This window comes from Ictalurus punctatus, chromosome 25, assembly GCF_001660625.3.
Source record: "Ictalurus punctatus breed USDA103 chromosome 25, Coco_2.0, whole genome shotgun sequence".
In the NCBI taxonomy this organism is placed as follows: domain Eukaryota; kingdom Metazoa; phylum Chordata; class Actinopteri; order Siluriformes; family Ictaluridae; genus Ictalurus; species Ictalurus punctatus.
The window spans coordinates 9,626,991-9,637,986 of record NC_030440.2 but is presented as its reverse complement, the minus strand read 5'-3'; the positions used below and the strand labels follow the sequence as shown (position 1 = coordinate 9,637,986).

The 10,996-nt window shown below is 41.7% G+C and overlaps 1 protein-coding gene across 2 annotated transcripts in view; it reads left to right on the top strand.

Annotated features, from left to right (window-relative positions):
• The first annotated feature begins 984 nt into the window (after nt 1–984).
• Nucleotides 985–10,996, top strand: part of plpp3 (phospholipid phosphatase 3) — a 31,551-nt gene continuing 21,539 nt past the window's right edge. The window contains exon 1 of one of the 2 annotated variants that reach the window (XM_017456329.3): nt 985–1,591. In XM_017456329.3, coding sequence (XP_017311818.1) covers nt 1,456–1,591 — 136 coding nt within the window. In that variant the 5' untranslated portion in view covers nt 985–1,455. The remainder of the gene's footprint in view (nt 1,592–10,996) is intronic. The other variant, XM_017456330.3, reaches the window with a different exon arrangement.

The following is a 10,996-nucleotide window of genomic DNA, read 5'->3' as shown; positions in this document are numbered from 1 at the left end:
AAACAAATATGTATTGTTCAATGCACTATGTATTATTATTATTATTAGTAGTAGTAGTAGTAGTAGTAGCAGTTGTAGTAGCAGTAGTAGTAGTAGTACTAGCCTTTACCACTAGATGGCAGAAGTGGATCAGTGTTGAGATTTTATAAATAGAAAACGATCAAGCAGTGTATAAATATCACAGAACACTGTAGCAAGTGATATTCCTTAACCTTTGGTTATATAATATAACCTATATATATGTGTGTGCATACTTATACAAATTTATACGATATTGCGAAATAATAATAATCATCATCATCATCAGAACGTGTCTGTTTAGTGCTCAAGGGTTACATTGTCGCCTCACAGCTCCAGGGTTCGATCTTGACCTTGTGGGGTTTTGCATCCTTTCCCCATGTTTGCATGGGTTTCTTCCGGGTTCACCAGTATTTTTCTCCACTGTCCGAAAACATGCAGGTAGGCTTATTGGCTACATTCATTTGTAGGTGTGAATGACTGTGTGCAATGAACTGGCCTGCTATCTGAGGTGAACCCTCCTGCCTTGTGCCCAGTATTACCCGGATAGGCTTCGGATCCACCACCACCCTGACCAGGATAAAGTGGTTACTGAAGAATGAATGACTGAATGAAGTAGGTATTAACAAGAGTGCCAGTGTACCTAATAGTAATGAACATAAACAAACAAACAAATAAACCAAATAAATAAATAATCATTATCTTAAAAGTTTTCACATCCTCTCTTTGAGCTCAGGTAAACGTGTACTCTGCGTAATATCAGACACTGCGCTAATTTATAACGAGACGGTACAAGTTCTCTCATCCGCTATGACGCATCAGGGTGGTTTAACGTGAGTTTTTCTGCTTTCACAACAGCGCGTTATTGTCTTATGAATGAAATGTGACTGGGGCTGTGCTCACTTGTTGCTCCACACTTAGAGCTCCGCCGGCGTGCGTAACTGTTCGCGCTCAGAGCGCACAGGCAGGGAGGAAGAAGGGGGCTGAGCCTTTCTCATGCGCTTAGCACGAACCGTAAAGGGGAGAAGCAGGAGGAGGAGGATGATGATGATGATGAGGAGGTGGAGATCAAGCAAGGATTCTTAAATGTGGAGCTGGACTTTCAGCACTTTTAAAGCACCGCGCTCTCCGCGTCTCCCAAGACCCCTCAATCCAAGTGAACTGCAAGGTTTTTCCTACTGCATAGGTTTGATTTGAACGGTACTCTTAAAAAAAAAAAAAAAAAAAAACTTAAGACAGTTTTCTCCGTGAACAAATCACGTTTCGTAGAGGGGACATTTGGACTTTTTTCTTTTTTAATCGCAACTTTCCAGGACTTTTTTTTCCAAAAACAAACGGGATTCCCTAGACTTGCTGACACGTCCTTAAGCTATTTTCTAGGACTCGTAGGTTAGTGTATGGACTGAGATTTTGATTGAGAAGTACACTGTCTGTTGGATGCAATCGTACATGTACGACAAAGCGATGGCACCAGAAACGAGAAACGGCGGCACATCGACGTTCAACAACAACGGCACCGGCACAACCAGGAGGAAACTGTTGATAGTCCTGGATATCATCTGCCTTCTTTTAGGTGAGTGTTGCAGCCGTGTGCAAAGAACAACTTGAGCCAGAATGGGGGTTATGGAATACATAGAGATACACACTTGCAATAGAGAGACAGACAGACAGCAGACAGAGAGCGCTTCATTAGGCGGCAGTTTTATTGTTATAGTCTACCTTTCCCTTGAAATGACCCGAAACAAAACCACAAGTTCTGTCTTTTGATATTTAAATAGACTATATATACACTCTATACAGTGAGATTCCTCCTGCAACGTGCAAATCTCTCTCGACAGTCTCACACTTTTAATTCCTGACACTTGTGAAGGGTGCCGTTGTGCATTGTTATCTCGTTAAGCAGATGTAATGTGCCGTTATAAACAGTCCTATCACAGGGAATAGGGGCTGGGCATACAATGCACTGCTAGTTCAATATTGACTTATTCTTAAATGGAGGCTAATAACGGTTATATGATCATAAGAATCGTCATAATAGCCTATTCAATGTTCCATTTTGCGCTCTAGGACGTTTCTGTGGGTTTGGTGAGAAGTTGTTTGCGCGTCACTTTCTACGCGCATCTTTACAATCTGCCTTTAAAACACTGATATAATCAGCATTAGCAAGGTTTTTTTTTTAAGGTTCTGGGTGAGTTTGGGAGTTCTGTAACGCTTCCCAGTTTGCTCAAGATTAAGCTCTTATTTTGATTTCTCTCCCCTTATGTAACAGTTTTTGGAAACTTTTTTGGAAACACTTGGAAGGATGCTCTTCTCTTACGGTGTCTGACATATTAAAACCCACACATGCTGAAGTTTACCTAAAAAAATGACCTTTCTTTTTCCTGTGTACCCTACCTACTTTTGTTTGCATGCACAGGCCAGCACTTTTCACCAGACACGCACCTGCACTGTCTACATTCTGTTTATATGGTGTGGGGAACAGAAATGTGGCTTTGTGCATGCTGGGTCTCTGACTGTAGGGCTGACAGGTTGGATCCACTGCATCTATCTGTCCATTCTCACTGAAACTTTAAAGTGACTAAGCAAACACTTACATCTATGGTTCATCTACCAGCTCAAGAGCATCTTATATTCTGTCTGGTAGCATTACAAATAACCTAAAAGGAATGGTAAATCATTTAATCTGGCAGCATTTGAGGTCTGCTCAGCAAGCTGTTTGGAGGGTGTTGACGGCCGATTCGCGTAAGAATTGTTTGTGTGCCTGGAACCATTAGAATGGTGTAATCAGTTCCCTAATGTCAGTCAGTGTTCAAGGATAAAACGTTGCAGTAAAGTTAAATTATACATTCTATCTTCCTCAAACGTCAGCATTTAGTTGACTCTCAGCAGATTTTCAAACTTTAATACAATGTTAAACTTACATTTGGGATTACAAACGTTCTTTGGAAAATGTTGTGCATTCATTGTGCGGCCCCAACATTATGCACCCAAATCCAGCATTATACAAATGCAAGTCAGTATTCAGAGCTCTGGGATTAGCAAACATGAGGCCAATGGTATACATTCTACAAATCCCTTTCTTCAGCTGCCTTGCCTCTTTTCAAACCACTACACTGCATCATATCAGCTTTCTTTTAGAGTGGAGACAGGCCAAGTGCCTCTCTGGTCTTTTTGTTTGCGGAATGTGAGGGGAAAAAATGGCATAAAAATGTGTGCTTTTGCTTAAACCGATGCTGACCCTTCAGCATGCAATTGCTTTTATATTCACAAAAAGATGAGACAAGTCTGAGAGAATAAGAAAAGGATTCCTTTTGCATTTGTGCATTTGATAAACTGCTATTTGATGCACAAGCACATTGCAATATTTTGTTATAGCTGTTGTCAGTCCAGGATATGACTACAACTGTGATCACAATGGACTCACCCCTCCAGTCTGCCCTCCTTTCCTCTTTTCCTAGATGGAAGATAATGAAAACAGACACATTTTACAGTGTTTGCTTTACATGCACTTTCAAACAAGACCCTTATATGTGGTTCTTGTCAACGCAGAATGTCATAAACAACATATGGAGTAAATCTCCTGTTTGAGCGCACTTCCTTCTCCAATTAATAAACGGCAGTGGCATCAGCTTCGTGCATCAAAGCGGGATAAAAACGAACATTCTCTTTGTGATGCTAAAGACAGGGCGGTTGCTCTCCTTTATGTTGTGGGGTGGATGGTGTTGTGAAAGAGAGGAGACTCATTAAGATGGGGACTTGAGGAGGGGGGGATGCGAAGTTGTGGGCCACTTGAAGAATGTCTGATTGAATGGGCTTTGTTCAGTGTGATGCTGGATGCTTGGGGTTCCATCTGTTTAATGCTGCCTTGCCTGAATTCCCAATTTACTCTCACTCTCTACATAATGCCTTATACCTTGGGAGAGAGTCACTGTGCTTGTGGTCAAATCCTGACTGCATGACCAGTGGTAGACTGGGACTTGCTGCCATTTATGAGCAGACTGAAGGTGATTCTGCAAATGCGAGCAGTCAGACAGATCGTTGACTGAGAACCCTCGCCTCCCACTGAGCTCCTCCAGAGAAAGTGAAGCTCAGGCTCGATCAATTAGCATACAGTAGTGCACTAAAGCACAGGAGGTGTGTCCTCCCATATTCCCCCTACCCCCAAGGGGGTAGTGGGGGGTGACACACATTCTGGTACATGGCACAGCCACCAAACAGGCTTTTACCCCCTCCTTCCATCTCTCATTCTTTATTTTTCTTGCTTTGGTGCGGCTGGTTAATCCGCTTTTACTCAAGAGGGAAAAGTATAATTGTAATAGCTTATAATGCTCATGGCTGTATAATTGTGCAACATTAGAATGCTTATCGACCTTCTGCCCCCACTGTAACTTCCTTTGAGATATTTGTTATGGAGAGACTTGCTTGTTTGCGGCCTTTCGCAGGAAGCCGCCTTCTAAAAGTGGCCCTTACCTAAGCGCCACTGTGCTTCAATGACTTTCCTCAAGCACACAATGGAGCTGGGATGCCATTCAAGGCAGGATGGAGCCCAAGCACGCTCTGTGCATTTTAAGATGGTTCAACACACATTGAGCCAACATTTACTCCACTAAGCTGCAGGGAATTATGGAAATGCTAACACTAATTGTTGGTTGTTTTATGCATGCATATGGAAGGAGAGTCTGTCTGCAATCAGTGGTGAAGAGTGCTCTCCAAGTTAAAGCAACACCAGAACTACCTGGAGCTCGCTTTTTCATCCACCTGGACTAGTGTGTGATCAAAGTGAATAAAAAAAGGTTTGACTGTCTTGATTTTGGCCATTTATATGTGAATTGTGGCATTCCAGAAAGGGGGTGGCGGGCAGAGTTATAGCATGATGGAGAACCCATGAGAGCCGCACTCATTTAGTGTGCCTGTTTTAACCTCTCGTCTAACAGAGGTGCACACATAGTCACGTCTATAAATATTTTCCAAGATTTCTCAAATGCCTGGTCCCGGTCAGCATAGCCCCTGCTCTTACGCTGACATCTGGTGTAATTTTTTTGGCTTGGGCGTCTGCAGAACCGAACTCAGGAAAGGGTGGGAAGAGGAAAAGGTCGTCTTGCTCTCTCACTCATTCTGCTCTCTCTCTCTCTCTCTCTCTCTCTCTCTCTCTCTCCAGCCCTTACTTTCACTCTTTGCCCTAGATGTGGCCAGCTTTGCTGTGAAATGTAATCCCTCTATTTTTCCAGGCCATTTCCTCAAACGCAAAGCCTCTCACTCCCATTGACTGGGTCATAATTGCAACTCGAAGCTAGCATAGTATTCAGGAAAACCTGCCGAGCCCAAGTCCTCCTGCAGCAGGAATGTTTCATCTGAGATTGCACTAATGGTACACTTCATAGTTAAAATGTATGTTTGACAAGCAATCCATCGTAATTTTAGACAAGCCTTTTAAGTCCTCTGCTAAGGGGTTTCAGCAGCAGTCAAGCCGAGCAGGCAGAGAGAGGAGCTATATTCCACTCTGTATAGTTATACATCTGTTGTATTCTCAGACATGGTGCAGGATGTTTGGCGTGTTTACAGGCTACGCTCTACGTTTGCAAATGTACACAGAGATTGCATTAGCCAGGCGCCGGCTGGATGAGCAGTGCTAAGGACTAAGTGACTCTCATGTGTACAGTACACGTCAGAAGCCACTATCCACTGAGGCAGGGCAAAAAACTGTGATTGTGGTCAGTTGAGTGGGCCGGGAAGTGTGAGGGCCATAATTTCAGAATGAGAACGAACAGCGTTGCTTATAGAAGAAGAGTTTCCTTTCTAAAAAGAAGCTGCAACACAGCGAAGTCCACAGTTGGCCATGAGATCTTGTCCATGTTGTAAGTCAGTCAGAACTATTGAATGGCAGCAGTTCAGTATGCTCATACATCTCCTGTTCAAGGGGCATCATGGCTTAGTGGTTAGCAGGTTTGCCTCACAGATCTGGGGTTGGGGGTTTTGAAACCCACCCCCGTCTGTGTGTGTGGAGTTTACATGTTCTCCCTGTGCTTTGGGGGTTTCCTCCTGGTACTCTCGTTTCCTCCCCCAGTTCAAAGACATGCGCTGTAGGCTGATTGGCATTTCCAAATTGTTTGTAATGTGTGTGTGATTGTGCCTTGTGATGGGTTGGCACTCCATCCAATGGTGTCCCCCATCTTGAGCCCCAAGTTTCCTGGGATAGGCTTCCCTGGGATACACAACCCTGTGTGGGATAAGCTATATGGAAAATGGATGGATGGATGATGGATGGATGGATCTCCTATTCAGCTGCACCGGTTGAACCTAAATTCAAATTGTAGCCTAGTCTGAACATAAATATTAACTGCAGAGCCTGTACTGCCATCATGTTGTCATCCAATGTATCCAAATGACAATTAAATTAGCAGTTTCTTTGTTCTAATTTGTCATTATAGCATTATGTTGACGAGTCTGCATCTGAAGTTGCATCAGTATTTATGAATTCATATTTATTCACTGTATATAGATACAGGTGCTTAACTTGGATTTGAATTCCGATTCCAATGATTAAAATTTGTTCATGCTATGATACGGATGTTAATACCAAGTGTGAACCATCTTAAATGTTGACGTCTTTGCTGGGAGTGTGTATTTTTGGAAGAGCGCTTGTAGATGGAGTCAGATTAGGTGATGCCAGAAATGGTTATGTGTGAACGCTGTGTACGTGTGTACATGTGTGTATGTTGAGATCAGTAGAGTAATTTAGTCTCCCTTACACACACACTCCAAAAACCACACCATCTGAGTGACACCCACAACCCACTAATGGGTCTGTCAAATGGGAGGGCTTAAGTTTGTGACTGCAGCAGTATAGTGTCTGTATGTTTGTGGCCGGTCAGGTGATTTGCAGCCCGGGATTTATTAGACAAAACAGAGTGCCTCATGTAGCAATTAGACGCACACGGTTGTCTTACAGCTATGTGTGTGTGTGTGTGTGTGTGTGTGTGTGTGTGTGTGTGTGTGTGTGTGTGTGTGTGTGTGTGCGTGCGGGTGTGTGTGCGTGCGTGTGCGTGTGTGTGTGAGTCTGTGTGTGTGTGTCTGTGTGTGTGAAAGAGAGAAATAGAAAGAGAGGGTTGATGTTATCAAATCCTATAACAGACATCAGGGAAGCAATGAAGTGATAACAAGCCTCTGGCTTTTGTTAAATACCCCAGAGTGTCTGTTTTCTAGTGAGCCTGCTTTATCAGGCAACAGTTGACCAACACCATATGCATTTCTCTCCTTTTACTGCCATCTAACTGTATTCAAGAACAACAGGAAATCCACGTAATCAGTTGTTGTGTTTAGGATATACTGTAACAACCCCCTCTTTGTTAGCAACTTTTCAATGGAAATAATTGAGTTATTTACAGTGAGATTTATTGCATTTTATTTTCTCTCGTTGGCCATCTATAATCCATTGTTTCAGCAAATGAGGCATTGTGTGTTTGTTTGTTTGTTTGTGTGAGTATAGGATAGTTGGTTAAAGTGTATGTTAGAAATAATGACCTTAGCAAAAGCTCTGCTTAACCCACTTAGCCTTGTCAACAATTTCTCTCAGTCTCCTGAGCTTAGTTAGAATTCCGGGGTGTTTTCAGGAATGCGATTTTGTGGAATCTGGTGTGTGTGTGTGTGTGTGTGTGTGTGTGTGTGTGTGTGTGTGTGTGTGTGTGTGTGTGCGCTTAGAAGTGCATATTGTGAGATCTCAGATGAGATTTCAGGAATCCTGTGTGGGCATCTGTTAAACAAACCGCATCTATGTCCAAAAGGCCAAGGACGACCTCACTCGCCCCCTCTCCCTCTTCTCCCTTTCTGTCTTCGGTTAAAGTCTGGGTGTTCTGCATTCCTGTGTTTGTGTCGAGCTGTCCAGTGTGTAAAGGTCCATCACCTCTGGGTCTTTCGCTACGCCTCACACTCTCATACTTACTCCAAGAAAAAGGCCAGAATATAATAACGGACAATTAACAGGCTGTTATATTCTGTGAATTCCATTCAGTGAGATTAAGCTAAACTGTTATTTAATTGGAAGGGCAATGAGGTTTTTTTTTGTTGCTGAAATGCATACATGTCCATGCATGTCGATGTGACGTTACTATGTGTTTTAGTGTTTTTTACTCAAGATAGCAAAAAACCCCAACAGTTTTTTCCCCTTCAAACAAGAAATTACATATTTCTTTACCTTGTATCATATTTCAACCCTTCCTGGGTTCTATATTTGTAACATGTTAATTTTTTCTTCAGGAAACCTGTCGTTCTGAATGTAATGTACTTGTATTTATTCTGGACAGCTGATGTATGTTCAAAATCATTCCAAATAATGTAAGAGCTGTTAACATCATCATGTTGATCTAATTAGTGCCACGATATCCAGCTGCTAATTTCTGTGAGAATGCAGCAGGTGTTGATAAAGAGAGCGTGCCATTTGACAGAGTGGGGTGCTCAGTGCAAGTGTGAACTGAGCTTGGCTAAAAGATAGGGATGTGTTGCATAATCGACTAAACCAGTTATATCAACTTATACCTGTCATTGTTATTAATTAGTCAAAACAGCACTTCACAATGGCATCGATTTAGTCAGTGTGTTAGCTGTACACCAGTTGGGAAAAAAAAGTATAAACAGGATATTCAGATATATTTTGATATTTATTTAGTGTTAACTTTTGTATTTATTCTTCGTATATATTGAATTCCAAAAATGTAAGCCTCACATATATGGATTAAACTGAAACACTCACTTCCAGACCCACACACAAGTTAACACACTCCAATCCAGACGTGTAAACACATCTGTTTTCATGCCACGGATCTAAACTGGGTCTAAATGTAGCTTTAGTTGTCTGCATAACATGACTATAGAAATGCTATGTATAGGCATGGTTACAATTTTCTGACCACAGCAGACACTCTATGTGTCTGTGTAGCTTAAGGGCGACATGGGATTTGGCGCTGAGACTGAGATTTTAGACCGTGGATTTTGGTTCTGGATCACACAATCACATTATCACACTGAACATGTTTTTTTTACACACACAGTTTGGATCTCATACATTTATGTGAATTATTTAGCTGAAGGCAGCTCATTGGACCAGAAGCTAGCTATAGGGCTAGAGACATGAGGTCAGAAAGGGGGGTGTTTTCGGGTATTTTCATAGATTTTTCATTTTGTTGGCTTTTCATGGTCTGATTAGTGAAGTGCTGACATGGCTTGTTTATTTTTGAAAAAAGTCAACGGCGAATACTGAATGTTTAAAGACGAATATCCAAGCGCCGCTATGAAACAAAACACTCTGAATTGATTGAGTCAAAATCAATTATTATTTATAGGCATGAACGAATCACAAATGGTTAAACATTAACTGGTCCCTCTAGGATTTCGCAATTTTGTGATCAGAGAAATTAAAGCAAAATCAAGCAATATTCATAGGAGTGTGCAATTTTTAATGTGCATTTTATGCAGATTTGCGCAAAAATACATCATGTGACATAATCACAATGTGCATTCAGCCAAAACCCTCTTCGATTCACGAGTGAAAAGGTTTTATTTACCAACAAACATCAAGACAAAGACAAATCAATTTTCAATCACAACAATCACAAAAAACTCTACGAAATCGTGTTACGGACTGATTAAAATATAACTATTGTCGCCTTTCGGTCATATTAGTTGTCCAGACCTTCGTAAGCAAGGAACTGGACCTTGAAAAATTTAAGTCGAGTATTCCTATTTTTCATTTATTTAGTTTAAAGTCATCGGTTGCTATTTCGCTTGCTGGTGTGAATGTAGGGAAGGAGGAAACTGTGTAGGTGTCAGTGTTGTGCTGATGTGTTAACATATTATCAGCTCTGTTATATTGTAAATTCAGTAAACAATACTGGCATATAGGTTTATAATGTAAGTACATGGCCAAATGCTTCTCGGTGTTGACTGATTGTGAACACACGAGCCTCAGATTTGACTTAGCAGACTTAGTCAAACTAAGTCAAATCTGACTCAGCAGAATGCTCTATGATAGTTCAAGACCTGAGTTATGACCCAGTAGACCAGCACAACAGACCATATTAGCTTTTAGCAGCATGATTTAAAAGTCTCCCATCTCTTATTTTGTTAGGGTATACTGTAAGCCTCCTTATTTTCTTTAAGGAAACCACAGTAAATGATATTTATGCACACCCACGTCCCGTCTAAGGTAAACACATCCCTGCCTGGTGTACGGTAAGCACCATGCGTAGTGGGTGGGATAGGGATCAAAAAGGTAAAATAACAGAGCAGCTTCAATTCAATGCAATATGAAAAAGCTCTGCACTGTGATTTGACCCTAAACATGGACAATTTCTAAATATAGATCAGCATCTAAATATGATGAATGTACACGGTTGGATTTGATGTGCTACCAGAAATGAAGACATATACATCCATATACTGTGTACCCCTCTATCAGCAGTGCAGCACTGGACAACTCTGCCCACCATGTGTGTATGTGAGTAAAACAATTTCAGGACCAGGCCCAGGCGCTGATATTCTGTGAGTAGAAATTGCTGCGTGTAAGCATGTTTTTCACCCCACAGCGAATCCGGCGTATTGAGGCACTGAGAACGCTGAGCTTAGCAGCTTGTACAGACAATGCTGAGTGGCGTTTGTGCGATAGAGACAGTTAGAGACAGAGGAATGGTAGCTCTTACTCATAGTACTCACACACACAAACAAATCGTCACTGACCAAGAGGGTCACAGAACACCAAAAGTATCAAGTGTTTAAATGTACCATTTTAAAGAAAACAAAAATAAGGTAATTTTGAATAACATATGGGTTTATCAGATTTGCAAATCACTGCATTCTGTTTTTATTTCCATTTTACACAGTGTGTGTGTGTGTGTGTGTGTGTGTGTGTGTGTGTGTGTGTGTGTGTGTGTTTGTGTAAGGGTCATTAGCCATGCAGAGGTGACAGGAGAGAGGATGTGTAGCAGGC